Source organism: Bubalus bubalis, chromosome 6 (genome assembly GCF_019923935.1).
Source record: "Bubalus bubalis isolate 160015118507 breed Murrah chromosome 6, NDDB_SH_1, whole genome shotgun sequence".
NCBI lineage: Eukaryota > Metazoa > Chordata > Mammalia > Artiodactyla > Bovidae > Bubalus > Bubalus bubalis.
In genome coordinates, this window is record NC_059162.1 from 97,147,216 (window position 1) to 97,167,174 (window position 19,959).

A 19,959-nucleotide genomic window follows, 5' to 3' on the forward strand; every position below is an offset into this window, starting at 1 on the left:
AGGAAAGCGCGAGGAGACACAGTCGCAAAGCTGCCCCAGATGTGTACATTTTCTGCTCCATTAAAGTAACTTGGAAGAGAGGCTAAGTACATTTGGCTGGTAGGAAGAGGGAGTCAGGGGAGGGGCAGGGAGAAGACAGGCAGCCTCATCGTGGGCCTCCCACTCCCCAGTCCTGCTTCCCCTCAATCCTTACCCACACCATTTCTAATCCAAAATGTCTAAAATGCAAATATGACCACAGGCTTTCCAGGATTCCCCAGAGCCAAACTCTTTGGCCAGTTTTTTTTAACTCTATCATGAGGTTCATAATACCCACTTCAAAGGTTTGGTGTGAAATTAATTGAAATCATATATACTTGGTGGCTGGCATGAGCGTTGGAGGAAGAAAAGTAGATATCACAATTATCATCATTGAAACCGGGTCATATGAGGAAAGACAGGTGAAGGAAGTGAAGATGTCTGGGCAGAAGACAAAGATCCTAATGAGATAGGATCCCAAGTTTTTCCATATCTGATGGGCTGGCATGAGAGTCTTGGTGGTGAACTTAGTATGACAGTTACAGGGGGAAAGGTTCTGCATCAGTGTAAGTCTGAAAGACCTTTCTAACAGTCAGTAGTGTCCCAAAGATAAGGGATGCTGGTAAACTTCCTAACATTAGAACCATATAAGAAGTGTTTGGATGACCATTTGGCAGGGATACTGAAGAGGAGGTTGAAACGTGATTTGGTCGAACAGGACATTTTTAACCACCTCTTTTAAGTCTGAAATATGTACTTTTGAACTCTCTTTGTTTGCCAATCACTGAATCATCAACATCTTGAGTTTCTGGTATGTGTAAAGCCTGGGGCAACAGTCTCTGGATCTAAGAGGTACTCTGACTCCAGTTTTCACTAGGACAAAGGATACACACTTAGTAGGTTCCCTAGAAGCTGTGTTAAAAGACTATGTGATACACACAGGAAGCAGAAACTCTGGTTGTCTTTCTGTTGCCTTTAGGCTGCTGAACGCTGTCTCTTTGAACATCCTGTTCATGCCATTCCTTCTCTAGAATCCATTCTGTGCACCTGCAAGAAAACGTATTGAGTCCAGGTTTACTCTGTTGGCATCCATGTCATTATTTGTTCTTTTCTTCTTTCTGGGTTCTTGGAAAATGAAACTGCCCCCTTAAGAGAACTATTTACACTGCCTTAGGTGGAGAATTTGTTTGAACCTGAGGGTGCAGTGGTACTTAATATGTTCATGGATGTGTCTGTCTCACAAAGAGAGCAATCATGATGGACACATTGGTTACTGGGAATGGGAAAGACAACTGAGATTCAGCTCCAACTCTGAAAAGATGGGACAGATGTTCAGCAAAAGCATGCAAGAGGTTTGTTATTCATGCGGTGTCTTTCTTTAATGCCTTTGTTTTACTAGCATTTTCTCCCCAGTTCCGCGCTAGGATGCTGAGGTTACCCAGCCTTTTTGTCACCCCCGCACCTCCAGAGAGCTCATTCTAATGAGGGAAGATAAAATGTGATGGACAAAATAGTAGAAAGAAACTGCCTGTGCTTGAGGAGAGAGATTGGTTGGGGAAGCTTCACAGAGGAGGTGACTTGTGCACTGGCCTTCAGGGGAGGGTGAGGTCAATGTGTACTCCGGGGAGGAAGAACTCCCTAGGATGAGGGCAGAAAACGCACAGAGGCTTGAGATCCTGATAAAACATGCTCTCTTGGAAGATGCCAAATAGTTTAATGTATCTGAAATGTACTGGAATGTCCAGGAAGGTGATAAGAGATGAGACTGGTAATGTACTGTGAGGTCACGCTCATCTAGACGGGCTAGGAGGTTGGCCAGGGTGCTACTTGAAATTATTTTGCAAACATAGTTTGGAGTTTCATGGTATTTCATTTAATATGGCCAGCTCTGCATGATTCATCTTTTAAATCAGAAATCTTGTTACACATTACTTCCCCTTGACCACCATAGGAATGTATTCTTAAAATAAAAACGCATGCAAGATCAGTCCAAACAAATCATAATCATGAAGGTAAACCTGCTGGAACAATTCAGAGTGGCTTCTCTTTTTTCCACAAGTATGTGGGGCAACAGAGGCATCCATACAACATGTGGTCCTATCTGTGTGTGTATCAGAGGCTCCGTTTCAGGGAACTCAATCTGACCTGTACAGTTGGATCTGGGGAGAATGTGTTGATGGGGTTTTTGGCTTATCTACTTAATCATTCATGTAGCTAATCTGAAATGTGAGCATAGTGCTTTTTAAAAAAATATTGTTTAATGCTTTCTGATTATAAAGTAATACCTGCTTATTGGGGAAAATGGCTATATAAACATAAACACACAAAGGAAAACAAAGTCACCCACGACTACTAAGAAACATTTTGGCACATTCATTTTGCTTTTTTCTTACAGGTTGAGTTCATTAAAATGAATTTTTTAAAATATATAATATGTAATTCAGTCTGCCACCTCCATTCAACATTCCTCTATGAGAACACTTTTCTCATTGTAACATAATTACTTATACTTTCTTAATACTTTCTGACCAGACTGTGTTTCCAGGACAGAGGAGGGTTATTCATAGTAACCTAATTTCAGCACAGAAATCCAAAATCAAGACTCAGGCTCTTGTACACTGTCTAACACTGCAAGAGATCCAGGTGTTTATCCTGTGTGTTTTCCTCTCTCTACCACCAGCCCTTAGCCCAGAATCTGGCATGTGGTGCATACCCAATGAATACTGGTTGCTTGAATAAATGGGTGTGATTGGATGGCTGGGTGAATGTGGATTTTTAATTATTATTATTTTCCACCCAAAATTTACTGAGCCCCTACCAAATGCCAAGTTTGTGCTAAGCAATGGGAATATAAGTAGCCACACTGGATACAAAGTCCACCCTCTCAGAGGCCTCAATGTGAAGATGCTGTCCCCCTCTAACGTGGGATGAGGCGCCTATGAGCAACAGCCCCAGTCAGCCCTCTTTAGGCTGATGGTGTTCATACTTTTCCGGGGGACACAAGCCCCTCGAGGTTCTCTTCTGCCTGTGACACTAGGGACAGAGCAAAGACTGCTGTTCCACAGAGTCCCGTTCCTGAACTCCTAGAGGTGCCCCAGAAATGCTCGGCTAGCCCTGGGTTTGCCTTCCCCGGAACAACCCTCCCCTCCCTGCTCATTCCAGCAGGTCCCAGTTTAGAGACCTGCATGCTGTGGAGGGGACCTCACTGCTGGAAGACTACAGGGGAGAGAGGCTACCCTGCTCCTTCCAGCTGAGAGGGGCCCTTGAGGCCCTTGATAAACTCTCCACCATCCCAGCCAGCTGGTCCAACTAGAAATCCCAGATAAGCCCCAGTTTCTGGTCAGAACTAGTTTGGTAGCACAGGGGGAATATTTCTAGTTGACTGACCCTCCCCACAGGGGAGCTGGCAGTTTCTGCCAAAAAGAAAAAGAAAGTGAACTAAAGGGGTTGAGGGGAGTGCTTAGAATTATTTGAAATACTCCAAAATTCTGCTTGCTTGCAAGTGCGAGTTTACACTTAGGAATGCAAACAAGCTTGCCCCTCGCCCTACATTTCTTCCCTCACACTCTCCTCTCCTTTGAAGTGCAGTTTTGCTACCATGCAATTTGGTTTGTAGCGCGATTGTTGAAGCGGCGAATCCAGCATGCAGCGCGACTCTGATGATTAGTCAATGCATTTTTTTTTTTCCCCTCCCGCAAGGCTATTGTTATTATCATTATTGCAATGCAGTCTCTCGGCCCTTTCCCCTTCCCTCGGCGAATCGCACTCCGGTTGTGATTGCTCGGGTCTGACTTCGCGAGTGGCGGTGCGCTTCCAAACCCCCTCCTTCGCCCCCCGCCCCCCGCCCCCCGCCCCCCTCCCTCCCGGTTCCGCGCCCAGGCGAGAGCAGCCGATTGGCAGAGCGGGGCTTTCAGGAACAATAACAGCGGGGGGAGCCCGGGCCCTGGGGAGCCGCCCCCGCCCCCGGCCCGGCCGCGCGGCTCGCGCCCCGCGCCGGGTCCCCACCTCCGCGCCCGCCCCGCGGGCTGACCGGCCGAGCGGGGCCCGCCCCCCGCGCCCACCATGTACGCCTTTGTGCGGTTCCTGGAGGACAACGTCTGCTACGCGCTGCCCGTGTCGTGCGTGCGCGACTTCAGCCCCCGCTCGCGGCTGGATTTTGACAACCAGAAGGTGTACGCCGTGTACCGGGGCCCGGAGGAGCTGGGCGCTGGGCCCGAGAGCCCCCCGCGCGCCCCCCGCGACTGGGGCGCGCTGCTGCTCCACAAGGCCCAGATCCTGGCGCTGGCAGGTGAGCGAGGGGGCCGGGAGGGACCCGGGGGCCGGGCGGGGGCCGGGAGCCGGGGAGGGGGCCGGGGGGAGCCGCTGCTCGCTCCGGCCCCCTCCTCCCGTCCCATAGGCTTTTCTTTGTGGGGAACGGGGTGTCTAGAAGGCCAGACCAGTTAATAATACGGGATGGTCCCCTTTGTCTTCCCCGCCTCCCGGACAACTCGCGCGCTGTCAGTCTGTCTCCGTGTCTCCGTGTCTGTCCCCGTGTCTCCGTGTCTGTCCTACTCTTTCTGTTTCTGTTCTCTGGCTACTTCACTTTCCCTTTCTCTCTCTGCCTGTTTGCACCTTCATTTCTCTCCCACCTTCTCTTTCCCTCTGTCTCACTTGCTTGCCTCTCTGCTGTTTCAGTCTCCTTAAGTTTCTCTAGCCGGCTGTCTCTCCCTTTAAGGCCCGCAGTACTGCCTGAGGAGGCAAGGCTTGATATTGTCAGACTCTTCCAGGTGGGAGTCCCTCTTCACAGAGGAGAGCTATGACATCCTTGTCCCATCCGGGAGGTCCCTGGATGGGATGAAGAGGCCTTGATCGCTGGGTACTGGGTGCCTGTCTCCTGCCCCTCCCTGAATAGGTGCAGAGGTAAAGAGTTAGTGGCACTTAGCATCCCTCAGCCTCCACACCCCTTTTGAATCTCCCAGAAGGCTCCTCGAGTAAGAACTGAGGGCCAGGATAAGACTAGACTTCCCATTCCTGCTTTCCCAGGGCCCTGAGAAATAGGTAAGGCAGGTGGCGCATCCCCATTTGACAGATGAGAATGCTGAGGTTCAGCTAGAGTTGGACAAGAAACCAGCCCCCTAGTCTCCTTCACCAAGTTCTTTCTGCCATACTGAAGCACCTTTTCCTTTGTAAAGTCAGCAGATCCTCTTTCGCAGCCAGTTCTAGGAGGCTTGGGTACAGACAGGAGTAGAAGAGGGAAGTGTCCCTTCTATTTTGGGGAGCAGCCTTCTAGCTATTCCTGATAAGTAAGGAGGGTGTACCTCAGACTGAGCAGACAGTAAGCCCCCCTGCCCTCCAGTGCGAAGAGAAGACCAGGGATGAGTTGATATTGCTGGTGTTTTGTAGTTTGAGACCTTTCCTATCTTTTCCAACTTCCTTAGCTTTCTTCATTTAGCTTAAAAGATTAATTCAGCATTTATCATATTTAAATTTGGCAAGTAAGGAAACTGTGGCTTGAAACAGAGAAGTGACTTTCCAAGGGTCTCCTGGCAAATTAGCAGTACATTAGAGCTCTAGTTCATGTTCCTTTCCATCACCCCCTGTTGCCTCTGGAAAGTAGGTTTGCCAGAGTTGAGGAGTGGAAGAAAAGCTGGAAACAGATGAGCACCTGGGGCCCTTTTGGCAGGACTGTGTCCTTACCACCTCTCTGACAAGCCCTGGGACGCAGTGGTATAAACCCACCCATAACACCAGGGCATGCCTGGGACCAGAAAAACAGAATGAAGGAAAGTATGCAGAAAAAAGGGAAACCTTTGTAGTTGATGAGGTTTTGTTTTGCTTGTTTGCTTGGTTTTAATTACCTGAGGGAAGGGATTTGGAGATTTTTTTCCCCCAGGAGTACAGAATTGCCCTGAGGAAGTTAAAACTAGGTTGTAACCTTGCTTCCCCTTGACTATAAGAAAAGAAAGCATGCTCTTGATGAGTCTGTTACACTCTTAGATCTGGAAGGGCCCTAGGAGAGAAATGGTGTATGTCAGAAGGAGTCAGTGGTATGTACATGTTTTAGTGTGGAATGGCTGTTTTCCTCTTTTAGAGATTGTTCATTCATCCATTTATTCATTCAGTAAATATTAACACTGTGCTTGGCTCTTCAAGCACCGTAGAGAGGCTGCTGGGGGTGACGGCAGCCCCCACAGACTCTGATTTTTGAAAATTGACAAAAGTCTTTTTAAGTAAGACAATGTAATCTTTGGTCTGAGGACCATGAATCTTGAATGAATAGACTGTTCATCCTTCCAAGTTGGAAATAACTCTTTGGGATTATTAAAAACAATAATAAAAAAAAGAAACCCACAAAACTAGGTAACATCTGGAAATTGGCAGAGTAGATCCAGAGAAGAAGCGTGGTGCCAGCTTGAGCAAAGTGAGTTGAAAAGCACTTTCCCCCACCTCTCTTCAGTTTTTTTTTTTTTTTTCCCTTGAGAAGAGAAAAGGGGCGGGGGGTTGCAGGGAGAAGAGAAAGAACTTGAGGTCTTGAGGTTGGCTAGACCACATTTAGAATTCCAATCAGCTGGTTAATTTTTAAACTGGGGCTGTTCTTCTGGCTGTAGACCTGATGGGCCAAGGTGGGTTTGGGAATTCATTTATCCTGGAAGAACTCTCCTGTGTGTCTTGAAACCCCATCTTAAATGCCAAAGCTCTGAGAATTGCTTAGAGTGACTTCTTCTTAAAGAGCTCTTCTTCTGGCATGTCCTAGTTGTAAATACAGCTGTGCTGTGGGACCTGATGTGCTTAGGTGAGTCCTCAAGTGGGAGGCAGAGAAGGCTATGTTTTTGTGAATTAGCCATGAGTAATTAATCCCTCCCTGACATCAAAAGTGGGGTTTCAGGGGGGCAGTTTGGGGCTACTCTATGGCTTTTGGTGAGAAGTCTGTTTCATTACTGTTTGCCCAGGCCAACCCAGAGCTGTCTTCAAGTGTACCTCTTCTTGTATCCAGGAAATGTCAAAGCCAACTGCTTTGGGACTTGGCATTTTCTAGCATGTGCTGGTCTACACCATGGTTTCCATGTGTGTCAGACCTCATATATAGCCTTGATTTCAGTTCAAGCGAAAAAAACAAACACAGTCTTTATTGACAGTCTTGCTTTATGCCTGTGCCTTATCTCTGTTAGTCCTCCACAGAAACCTGTTGGTGGAGATTGCTGTTGTTACCATTCCCATTGTATAGATGAGGACACTGAGCCTTAGAGACTCCTGTGTATCTGCATAGCTGCAAATGACAAAGCCAGACTCAGAACCCAGGTCTTCCAGTGACAGGTGCCCACTGGGAAGTCTCCTTGGTAAAGTAGCTGATGCTTCTATCAGCCACACAGCAAGCTTGGAAGGAGTAAAAGAAGAGAAAAGAACTGTCTGTGAAGCTTACAGTTCAAAGCAAGTTTTTGAGCTCAAAAGCAGTTTTTAGCGCTGAATTTTCAAGCCCCTTCTGCTCTTCTCTTCTTCGCTTACCAACCTCCCTCCTTCAGAGCACACATACCTTCCTTCCTGCTAAGTTACATCTTCCTCAGGAAATCTCAGAAGAGCACCCATCCTCCTGGTTCACATAACTCAAGACTTGGCTCACCTTTGGACGCGGTCTCATTCGTCACTCTCATTTACTTGCCAAACAGCTTGTGAAAATGAGAGCAACCCATTTGGAGAACTTAACCATTATCCAACTGCAATCCAGTCTCCTCCTGGGGCTCATGATATTGAATTTGTGTTTTGTTTTTGTTTTTTTTTAACAGGGCCAAAACTGGTTTTTTCTAAGCTCCGAGTCTTAAAATACTATGCCATTCTCTCCCGGCACTTGCTGCATTATTGTTATTCGGGTGTGCTAAATTCCTTTTGTTGTCATGTGTCCCCTTACTACTTCCTATACCCCAGGCCCCGTGCTATAATAAACAAATGCTCCAGTGCACCCACAGGTCTGAGGTCCTGGGATTGAAATGGCAGCACAACCCAGGTGAGACCAAAAGTTAACTTTTCAGGCCCTGCCATTTAGGGTTTCTGTCTGTTGGAGTGACAAAGAAAAAATGGGCACCATCCCATAGAGAGAAGCCAGGCACTGCAGGTCAGAGAAAGGGCCTATTCTAGAGGGGCTTTGCAGTTTCTCTTGTACAGCTTTCTAACTTTACCCCCACTGCCCACATCCAGGCCTGCACCAGCTTTTACATCTAAACCAGCATAGCTGTCTTCTAATTGATCACCCTGCCTCAATCTATTTTCCAAATTGCTGCCAGAATAATTTTCTAAGACACAGTCATAGTCAAGTCACTACTCAGTAGAACTTTCTGTAGCTCCCCGTTGCCTACTGAATGAACTTCAGCTTCTCAGCCTGGGCATTCATAGAGGCCCCAGTGCCACCTCATTTCTGCAGCTTCCCCTAGGCTGCAGATGGTATTTCATACCATCTTGAGAACACACCCTCAGGCACTCCTCAAGCCATCCAGGATGGGTTAATTATTGTGTCAGATGGGCCTCTGCCCATGGAACTCACTTTCAGTGGGAAGAGCATACACATGGGTGCTTGCAATCCTGTGAGCTGAGGGCTGTCATAGAGGAATGGATAAATGCATTGGCAGCACCCTGTTCCACTCTGTGTCCCCATGGGAGACCCTCCTTCCTTGGAGCTCTCTGTTGACTTGGCTGTTCCTCGCTTATCTGAGCATTCTGTGTCCTGTTTTGGTTAGTCGTGACTGTGTCTGTCTTCTTACCAAATGGTGAACTCCTCCAGGACAGGGACCTGCCTTCCTTTTCTCTGCACCTGCAGTGCCCGGCACGGAGTCCACTCCAATCAGCACAAGTTGAACTCACCAACTTTGGGAAGTCAAGTGCATATGCTATGCTCGGGGAGAAGAAGCAGGGAGAACAAGGACTCTGTAGTAGCAATTTGTTTCAGAGCAGAAACCTGCAGTGAGTTCTGGAGGTTTCATTCAACTTTGTTCATCTGGAAAAAGTCAACATTCTGTATCTCTCCCTTGACTAGAAGAAACCTCACACTTGGGGGAAGTAGCTTCCAAAGCCACGTTCTTCTTGCTTGGTAATTTTAGCTCATTCAGGGCTCAGGTCCCAGCTTGGCATTGTCGGTCCAAATAGATCTCTTGCTCCAGAAATGCTTTGGAACTTCTACAAAGTAAGCAGCGAAGCAGGGGACTAGGCAATTTCATATGCAAAGATTGTTGCATGTCATCAGTGGGAGACTGCCAACATAAGGATTTATTTATTTATTTTTTTAAAAGCAAGTGAAAACTTTTAAGTTTTGACGTGTTCTGCTGATGTACATTGGAGCGAAGATTGGAACTTGCCTGTTGTCATCTGTTGCTGATTCTTCTGAAATGTTAACCATTGAAAGTTCCTTCTGATGTGATTTGTTTAAGAACCACATATTTGTTGCAACTAAATAGTAAGTGCTACAGAGTACTTCAGAATTCTGGTTCACTGGATGAAAGGAAAAAATTGCCCCATGCAAGCTGAGGTCTTGCTCTTTTGAGTGTTTCTTTTTGGTTGTTTTTGTTATTCAAGAGCACACTGGTTTTTATTTTTAAAAACACACCAGAAAAGTAGAGTTCAAATTTAGATCTTTGGCTCCCAAGATTTATTCTCTTTCCACTGTGCCTACCTGCTTTGTCTTATAAGCTCCTTTGAGAGAGAAGATGTGTGTTCTCTTCATTTTAAAATGCTTACCAGAAAAGCATCCATGCACTAAAGAACTTTTCTCTGGTTCATTTTAGCTCCCCAGCTCTTGAGTTACACTAGGTGGTCAGTCTTACACTGGAGGGAAACACAGGAGGAGGAACAGACCTTGTTTCTTGCCTTCAAAGACCAATTCACTAAATATCTATTTAGTACTCACCAGGCTCCAGGTTCAGCGCTGGGAATTACCATGTACATACTCTTGTCTACATCCTTGTGAGACAGGGCTTCTTGTTTTACCCCAGGAGAAGAAAGCTACTCAAACATTTAGTGGCTGCTGTAGGTGCCAGGCAGTGGGCTAAGGTCTTCCCATATACATGAAGCTTATGGAGGACTGTGATCAGGGCAGTCAGCGAGTATGATACCCAGGCTGAGGTGGCAGTGGTTGTGATGGATCTGAGATGGACTAAGGAAGGAGACTCCACAGGATCTGGGAACTGCCTGGTTGTGGTGACGTGCGTGATGATGATGTGGTGATCTGGGCTCTGATCCCACTAGAAGAGTAGTTGGTTAGAAGAGGAGATGATGAGTCTAGTTTGAAACAAGATGAATCTTGGGGGCCCGTGGGACATCTGGGCAGATAATCTAGGAGAGGGATTAGGCATGTGGTCCAAGGTTTAGGGGAGTGCTCTGAAGTGGGGCTGAAGATCCCAATGTAGAAATCATTAGCCATGGGCGTGGTAGGGTCACAGAGGGAGAGAGGGGTCAGAGGAAGCAAACAGTGCAGAACTCTTTAGAATGCCAGCTTTTAGGGGGCACAGCTAAAGAAGAAGAACCCCAAAAGATGACTGGGAAGAAGCAGCCAGAGATGGACTAAAAATCAAAAGATAAACAGGAGAGATGGGTGTTTTAGAAATCAAATGAGGAGTGAAGTCTTTGTATCCTAGATCTAAGTCTATTTTTGTTTCTTATAACTACATAGCAACCACTTTTTCCTCTGAGCTCACTGGTGAGACATAGGATAGGACAGCTAAATGATATATAAGCAGGAGAAGACAGAATCCGCTTGGGGTGATATTTTGGTAGTTTTGGATGTCTGAGTTTTGCCCCAGTAGAGGAAGGATCATATCTGTTCTTTGGAGTCCCAGAAGCAAAATTAGGTCCAGAGACTGGAATTTATAGGAGTGGGTGGGAAGACTATAATAAGAGCAGATAAACACTGCTTCCAACATGTAATGAGCTCCCTGTCGAGGGAGGTGGACATTCCAGAATGAACTCCTGCCCTATGATAGGAGAATTGGTTAGATGAGCTCCTCTCCCAGCTCACTTCCTTAAGTATCAAGTAGGAAGTATTAGAGAGCTGAAAGAAGAGAGGCTTTGAAATCAGGCAGTCTGGGTTCCAATTGTGACTCTGCTTCCAAGATGTGTGACCTTAGGGAGATTACTTCACTTCTCTGAGTTTCAGGTGCCCAAACATAGAGATAGTCGTGAGCTACTTACCCACTATATTATTGTGTTATTAGCAAGGTAACATGGGAGTTATCTGGCACATAGTAGGTACTCATTAAATGTAGGTAATCGATAAGGACTGTGATGGCTAAGCACTGTGGAGAGAACAGCTTGCTTAGTGTGGGTACCACCATTTATGGTAGAAAGAAACGATTTAGAGGACCAAGGAGCAGACAGGGTTAAAATTTAACTTGTGTGTGTTGTAAATCCTCCTGGGGCTTGACTTGAGCATGAAAGGCTTCCCATCTCACTCCATGATTTTGCCGCCTGTGACCCTATGGTGGGGCCACTTATTACCCTGGCAACAGCCTGGTAAAGCACATGAGGGTAGCTAGACAAATGAGTCAGCAGGTTGAAGGTTCCTAGTTTTGTCGGTGCCCTAGCCCTGTACCCAGGCCTGGGAGGCTGTGATAGTGAGAGCCTGGAGACCTACCAAAACCTGGTTGTCAGTTCTTCTCTTCCTTTTTGGATGGACTCATCAGGACACTTCTTCAGACAAGCCCACCTGGAGGGATGGGATCATCTGCTCTTATCCAGCACTGCACAGAAGAGAAAGAGAAGTGGAATTCCCTGTGGCTGTCCAGTGATCACACAGCTGGAAGGATCTCTTGAGGTTTTCTAGTCCAGTCCCTATTGTTTTACAGAAGAGAGAGTTGAAAGGAAGTGACCGGTCACCCGGAGAGTGAATTACAAAGCCATACCTCAGACCCTTGTCTCTTGATTTCTTTCTGCTTCACCACAGCAGGGTACTCATCTTCTTCTTGTCTTGATTAAATACAGTCCTAAAAACTTGGTAATTTTGTCTGCCTCAGATGATATAGAAACAGAGGCCAGAGAATGAGAGATATACATGCTTTTTCTGCGGCATGTCTGTTTGTAAAGCAAGTATAGACTTTGCAGGGTTTTTATACATTTGAAGAACTTTAAACTGGCATATAGATATTTTTTAAAACAAAACAAAGCCTATGTGAAATGGTTTATGTTTAGCCTTTCAGAATTTCATCATAACCAACAAGCCCACACCATATTAAACTCTGACGTTTGAGTCTTTTAATTATCCAGCATGGTTTTATGTAAAATGGAAATCAAGACAGTGCCTTTCCCATTGTAATTGTACTTCTAATTCTCCAGGGGTCTCTTCACTTTTGAAGACAGACTTGCATGGGATTTCCTGTCTACCAGCCTGTTCTCTAAAACACTATTTGCTTATTACCATGCCTCCATTTTTTTCAATAGTGTAAGTTTAATGGGATGTTTCTCCCTCTTAGATGAATGACAGACACCAAGTTCTCTGTATTTTTGAAGAGCAGCTTCTACCACATTTTGTGGCTTTGAATAGGGGCTCTTTTGGAGGATCATTTAGGGCTTAGTGGTCTTGATAAGCTTGGAGTTCAGGAGGTTGGTATTGAGTCACACTTGTACTAAGTTGAGTTTGGGAATTTATCAGAGCATTTTCCTGGATGTAGGCATGGGCTTAGGAAAAAGGCTGGCACTTGGGAGATTATATTAATAAACTTGTCATTTTATATGTGCCTTTTAGTTCAGTTGAGGAAGTTACAACAACTTGGCAATTTTTCTCCTGTTCCTATCGGATAATTAGGTAATAGAAATGGCCCAAGTGTCATGCAGACGTGACTGGAAATTCTAGCTCTGATATTTAGTAGTTTATGTCTTAAGCAAACCACCTCACTTTGAGCCTCAGTTTCTGCTTCAAAAGAATCATCATGGGGATTAAATATATTGATGTTAGTAAAGAATTTGGCATGGGGCCTGGTGTATAGTAGATGCTTACTCAATATTTGTTGAATAGATGAATGTGGTTAGCTAACATCACAGAAGCTGGAAAGGAGGATGAGATAGTTGATGCCCAAATCCTTGGTGGTTTTCTTGCCCTGGAAACGAAACAATCAGGAAGTCAGAGTCAAAGAAGATTGTCTTTTCAGAGGCTACATGTATATTTCTGTTTACACTAAAACTGACTATTGGGTCTTAAGTTTGAAGTAGTTGCAAAGGTGGGTTGACTATAGAGAGTTTTCTTCATCCCTTTGAGTCCATTGCTAATTTCTTCTGTGGTTTCCTGGAATGCAAAGCCAGACACAGACTCCAAAGCCATGTTAAAATGCCACATGAAGCCACCTGCTGTCTTAGATGATCCACACCATCGTTCACATTCATTAATGTGACCAGTCAAGAGTTATAGCTTCTCGTCACCCTGTGTTCAGTCTCCTCCTCACACCTCATCCATCTTGCTCACCACTGCCACATTAATCTTCCCGAAACATCTCCTTCATCGTGTCTCAATCTGTGTTGGATGCCTGCAGTGGTTCTCTGTGCCAAAGGATAAAAGCCAAGCACATAACCCACAGAACAGCCTCATCGCTGCTATTCACTGAACACCTTGGACAAGAAAGGCACAGTGTTTGGTGTTTTATAAGCATCACATTTTGGAAAACAGTTTATCATCCCGACCTTAGAAATAATGAAAGTGAGGCTCAGACAGGTGAAGTAGCTTGCCCGAATTCCCACAGTCAGCAGGTAGCAGAACCAGAGTTCCAAACTAGGACCACCTAATTCGCAAGACTAGGCTACTTTTATTCAGTCCTGGACCTCCCTCTCCCAACCAGTTCATCCACTTCTTACAGTGACACTGAGTATTCCATGATCTGTGGACTAGAATGGATGCGAGGCATCACCTTTAACTCAGGGTGAGGATTAAGGAGACCTGGAGATGTGAGGTTTGCCCCACATGAGCCAGCATCTCTCTGAAAGTCAAGCCTTGTATTCTGGTTGAAATTCTTGGTACATCCTGGGTTGTAAGGATCTGAAAGACACAGACCACTTAGCAGAGTGCTCAACCCAGAACAAGGGTCAATGAATGTCCACTGACCCCAGAAAAGGACAAGTGGAGGCCTTAGATCTTCTTGAGCCCTCATCCAGGGAGCACATCTAGGAAGCCCTCATCCAGGGAGCACAGCTCAGGGAGAAGACTGATGAGCATTAGCATGGAGCCAGGAGGTAGGTAGGTCTCAGAGCTGCCTCAGGATCCCCATGGCCAAACATCAGAGCAGCCAGGACCAGGTCAGGGAACAGGTGACTGGGGAAACCGTCTGCTTCTGCTCCCTTCTGGAACTCATTCCTGTCACTCAGACCTTCCTGTACTGCTCATCCTACCTTTTCAAAGAACCCGTTCAAGCCCTGGGGTCTGGCCAGCCTCATTCTGTTGTGCTTGGTATGGTTACTTCTGTCTGGGGATTTTCTGAGGCCACAGGGTTCTTGTCAGGAGAGCAACTGTTAAAGTGGTCTTCTGCTTTGAACTTCAGGCTGAGGGATTTAGATGTTTTTATCCAGAGTCATCATTCATTCATTCAGCATTTATGAATATGGCTCTACTGTATTTCAGGCATGTGTTTAGAGAGAAAAGAGCATGGGCTTGGGAGGCAAAGAGATCTAGACCAACCCTGGCTCTGTACCTTCCTGTCTGCTTGGCTTTAGGCCCTCTCTGAGTCTCAGCTCTTCTCTCATGGGAAAACTGTAGCTAGTACTTAATTGCTGGGTTGTTGGGAAGTATAGTAGTATGTGAAAAGAGCCTTATAGTGGTATCTGGTAGGTAATACACATTCTAAAAGTGGTAGCCTATCTTTTAATTGAAGTATAACTGACATAACATAGAATTCACCATTTTAACCATTTTAAAATGTGTACAGTTTAGTGTTCTGCAATTATCTTCACTATCTAATTCTGGAACATTCTCATCACTCAAAAAGAAATCCCTGTTACCCGTTAAGTGGTCACTTCTCATTGCCCTGTCCCCCTCCATTCCTGGAAAACATTAATCTACTTTCCATCTCTATGAATATACCTATTCTGGACATTTCATATAAATGGAATCATACATTATGTGGCCATTGTGTCTGGCTTCTTTCACTTAGTGTAATGTTTTCAAGATTCATTCATGTTATAGCAAGTATCAATACATTCTTCTTACAGGTGAGTAATACCCCATTGCATAAATATATCACATTTTTTCCCCATTCATCAGTTGATAGACAATGGGTTGTTTCCCCCCTTTGACTATTATGAATAATGTTGCTATGAACATTTGTGCACAAGTTTTTGGTGGACATGTTTTCGTTTCTCTTGAGCATATACCTAAGAGTGGACTTGCTGGATCCTACAGTTATTCTTTTTAACCTCGTGAGAAACTGCCATTCTGTTTTCCACAGTGGCTGCCCCATTTTACATTCCTATCAGGAATGTATTAGGGTTCCAATTTGTCCATATTTTCTCAACACTTGTTATGCTTATCCTCTGTTCTTTTCTTTTTTTTTTTCTGACTGTAGCCATCCTAGTGAGTATGAAGTATATCTGATTGTATTCTTCTTGATTTGTGTTTCCTTAAAGACTGAGGATTTTGAGCATCTTTTCATATGCTTACTGGAATAGCTTCTTTCTATTATTCTTTCATTAAATATTTTTTTGATGAGTCCCTATATTGTATGACCAGGCTTAGCATATGGGACCTGCAGTGTAGTTATTCACACTCCAGTGGGAAAGGTAGACCTCAAAGCAGATGATTGCAACCTAGTAAGAAAATAGGCTACAGAGAAGGTATGTGCAAGGTGTAATGGGACCCTGAAGAAGGAAAAAGGAGCTGAGTGGAGGTTGGATAGAGTTTTTCAGACAGGAAAGGAGAGGGCATTCCAGTTATATGGAAGAGCATGGAGCTTTGTGCATAGAGATGGGAGCGGGACTTCTGTCATCATATGGGGAGTAGAGCTCTGCCAAGTGTCACCTTTCTCAAGCCAGGTGGCTGGGCAGGTCTCCACCTCCTGGCGCAAGCCTGCAGCAGCCTTGGGCCATCAGCAGGCTCTGCAGAACTTTGTCATGTGCTGTAAGGACAGGGCTCTGTTGCCTTCAAGGCACATGTACTCAGCTAATTTGATCCCACCTGAAGCCAATATTCTATCTCCATTTCTACAGAAAGAGATCGGTAATACTCACTGACACAGCAACTTGCCTGACTTCTCACACCTACAACCTAGCAGAGCTGGACTTGGAATCCAGGTTGTCTGACTTTCCCGCACCTGCAGGCTGAACCTTAGTTCTTCTTACCTTGGCATTCAAGGCCATTTATTCTCCAAGCTCAGCCACCATAACTTCCTTTCTTACCTCTCTTCCTGCCTATAACTGAACCATCTTTTGTAACCATTCCAGTCTAAATGCTTTTGCAGTCTTTACTTTTTTTAAAAAAAATTTCTATCCTTTTCCCTCTTCTTGCCATCCCTAAATGACTGTCCTTTTATGACTGCTGATGATCCAAGTGCCATTCACTTCACTCAGGTTCTTAACACACAGAATTGATCATCTTCAGGGCATCCTGGCAGTGTGAGTAGGAATTATTTACTTCAGGTCACAGATGAGTAAACAGGATCAGAGAAGTAAAGTAAGTTACCCAAGACCACCTTGTAAGTAAGGAGTCTAGCTCAAAGGGTACTTCTTCTCCAAAGCCTGCCATGGTTGTCCTGGCCAAAGTGATCTCCCTTGCCCCCAAGGTCCTGTAGCAGCTACTGTCCCCTTATTCAGACTCAGTATTTGAGATCTTCTCTCAGTCGTATCAGAGAGTTTTTCTTTTTTGTGGGTTTTTATCTAGTGTCCCTAACAATGTTCATTCTCAGTGGCCCAAGGCCCCACCTAGATCCTGCAAGTGTAAATTCTCAGTAAACATTAATCTGAGGTATAGGAGGAAAAGTGCTGAACTCTGGTTACATGGTCACGCTGTTCAAGTTATGATCCTAATTTCTGTGACCTTGTACAAGCATGAACTGCCAGAATGGGAACCCTGCCTGTCCTACTCCTCCTGTATCCCTGGACCTGCTGGTTTAGTGGACAGATGCATGGATTTACCATTTGGAACCTCATCTCCATCTTGAAAGGGTTGAGTGAAATGATCTGAGGATTGCTCTCAGTTCAAATATTGCCCAGTTTTGTGAGTCTGAAGGATTGCTTCTCTCCATACCAACATGATTCTGGGCTTCAGAGTTTCAGCTCAGGGAGGCTGAGCATAGCTTGTCATTTCTAGGTTGGTGGCTACATCTCAAATTTTTGCCCTTGAACTTGTCAAACTGAAGACTAACCCAGGAGCTTTGCCTCAACACACTCAGAAGTCCTGATACCACCCTCTCATCCCCTGCATCTCTCTCAGTTTCTCTGTTTCTTCACTTGCAAAAACACCCACCCATTCCCATTTCAGGATAACTTCATTTGAAGCACTTTCATTGGGTTTTACTTTTAACAGCTTTTTTATTTAGAAAGAAAGAACAATGGTTTAATAGGAGGGGAGCTGCTGTTCTTTCAGAAAGACCACAGTCCCTGCTGCTGTTCATTCCTACTGCTGCTGCCAAGTCGCTTCAGTCGTGTCCGACTCTGTGCGACCCCATAGACGGCAGCCCATCAGACTCCCCCGTCCCTGGGATTCTCCAGGCAAGAACACTGGAGTGGGTTGCCATTTCCTTCTCCAATGCATGAAAGTGAAAAGTGAAAGGGAAGTCGCTCAATCGTGTCCGACTCTAGCGACCCCATGGACTGCAGCCTACCAGGCTCCTCCGCCCATGGGATTTTCCAGGCAAGAGTACTGGAGTGGGGTGCCATTGCGTTCATTCCTAACCCATCTATAAAATGTAGGTACAAAGAGAACAAGAACTAGAACCCAAGGATTTCACTAGTGGGAAAGGCCATTTTCATCTCTGATCAGGAGATTGTTAACAAAGACCATCTTCTTTTCCTCGGCATTTCCCTTCCACTCTGTACCTTTCTGAAGTCATTCTTTCATTTTTTTTTTTTAATTGTAGTATCTTTATCCACCTTTGCTTAGGGAAGTAAGACCATTCTGAGCATGTTGACCATGCCAGTTTTCACATCCTGCTCACTGCGTGCCTGGTGTCTGAGCTGTGCTCTGTGCGTGTGAGCTGTTGCTGTCACCCCCAGAGGAGACACTTGAGATCACGCGACTAGGGCCTCAGTCCCCACTCCTCACATTGTCAAACAAGAGCTGAGTTTCACACTGAGGCCTCTCTGATACCGGAGTCCTACTCTTGACCAGCTGGGGCTCCATTCCTAAGGCCATTTAGGAAGATTTGGCATCTGACTACATTCTGAAATAGTTAAGTGCTTGTAAACTCTGAGAATTCTCTTTCAGATCATCTGAAGTTGAGTTTAAAGAATAAGAAAGAGGGAAGTAGCATCCCTTTGTGTAGCCCCTTTGTAGTTTGTAGTGCACGTCAGTGTGTGGTGGTGTCACACATAAGCACTGGGTGAGATGCCAGAGGCCTGTTTTCCATTTCCTGGCTCTTTCTTTCACTCATCACACTCTTTCCATCCTCACATGTAAAATGGGAGAGTTGGACCACGTGGTCACTGAGGCCCCTCAAACTCTGTTGTCTCCTGATTTGATATCAGTAAAAAGGCAGTGAATGTTACTTGTTCCTCTTCCTGTAACCATATTAACTCGACTAGTCTGTCCTGTGTCTGGGCTGTCGGGAGGCTCCACCTCAGCTCCAGTCCAGGCTTTATCTTCATAAGAGCCATCATCCCTTCATGCTCTTTAGTATCTGAGCTGGCTGAAACCCAACAAGTTTTCCTGGGAAGTCCTTTGGCTTAAAAAGACCTCGATTGTTGAGGAATTTGTGTGCTAGTAAAGTTAAAAACATAACAATCTAAGGGCCATTCCAGTTCCAAGATTCTAGAACTCCATAAAAGGCCACCCTTTAAGATATACTTAGGAAAACCCCTCAGCACATTTATTGGGTACTATTTCAATGCTTTGCACGGTAGTGCTTTTAGCATATACCCTTGATCCTCAGGACTTCCCTGGTGGCTCAGATGGCAAAGCGTCTGCCTGTAGTGCGGAAGACCTGGGTTTGATCCCTGGGTCGGGAAGATCCTCTGGAGAAGGAAATGGCAACCCACTCCAGTATTCTTACCTGGAAAATCCCATGGACAGAGGAGCCTGGTGGGCTACAGTCCGTGGGGTCACAAAGAGTTGGACACAACTGAGTGATTTCACTTTCACTTTGATCCTCAAGCTTGATCTGCATTGTTGCTCTCAAGACCCCTGCACGAAGGAGGGAACATGTCTTGGATTGGTTGACCTTTCCTCTTTAACTGGTCTGGCCTCAGTCATTCTCTAGCATTTGAGGTTGTGGGCATTTTGAGCATTTTGACCCATAATGAACCTTATTTTTTTGATATGCATTTTAGAAGACAAATCTGACCTTGAAAACAGTGTGATGCAGAAGAAAATAAAAATCCCCAAACTTTCTCTCAATCTCGTAGAAGAAGATGGGGAGGTTAAAGATTATGGGGAAGAAGATTTACAGCTTAGACACATCAAGGTAACAAAATCTTTCCTCTTTTTGAAAGTATGGGGGAGCATTTTTCAGATCTCTGATAGCTGAAGAATTCCAGTCTGCCCTCCTCTGCCCATGTAAATGTCCCCTGGTGTCACAGGCCATGATCTGTTCATGTGGTGAGAGACTTGGGCCAGCTGGTAGGAGTTGGCTGTGCCAGCTGACTTTCCAGGGAGCACTGTCCTGTTTGGGCCATCTGTGTGGTGTCATCACCACTGAGGGCCTGGAAGGGGCATTTCCTCCAGCCTCCAGCTCCAGAGAGGTCACTGCTGGGCTCCAGGAACCTGAGGTGGCTGTTCTTAGGCAGCAGGTCAGAGCCAGCCACTGTCAGGTTGCCCCCTTACAGCCAGGAGTAGACTCATGAGCAGAGGCGGGTGTG

At 45.6% G+C, this 19,959-nt stretch overlaps 2 protein-coding genes across 4 annotated transcripts in view; both read left to right on the forward strand.

Annotated features, from left to right (window-relative positions):
• AGBL4 (AGBL carboxypeptidase 4) overlaps window positions 1–19,959 on the forward strand; it is a 1,467,749-nt gene that overhangs the window by 1,209,468 nt on the left and 238,322 nt on the right. The gene's annotated exons all lie outside the window — the stretch shown is intronic.
• The window catches only part of BEND5 (BEN domain containing 5), a 49,436-nt gene continuing 33,453 nt past the window's right edge, over window positions 3,977–19,959 (forward strand). The window contains exons 1-2 of one of the 3 annotated variants that reach the window (XM_025288777.3): window positions 3,977–4,306; window positions 19,432–19,565. In XM_025288777.3, coding sequence (XP_025144562.2) covers window positions 4,081–4,306; window positions 19,432–19,565 — 360 coding nt within the window. In that variant the 5' untranslated portion in view covers window positions 3,977–4,080. The remainder of the gene's footprint in view (window positions 4,307–19,431; window positions 19,566–19,959) is intronic. The other 2 variants (XM_025288779.3, XM_025288778.3) reach the window with 2 other exon arrangements.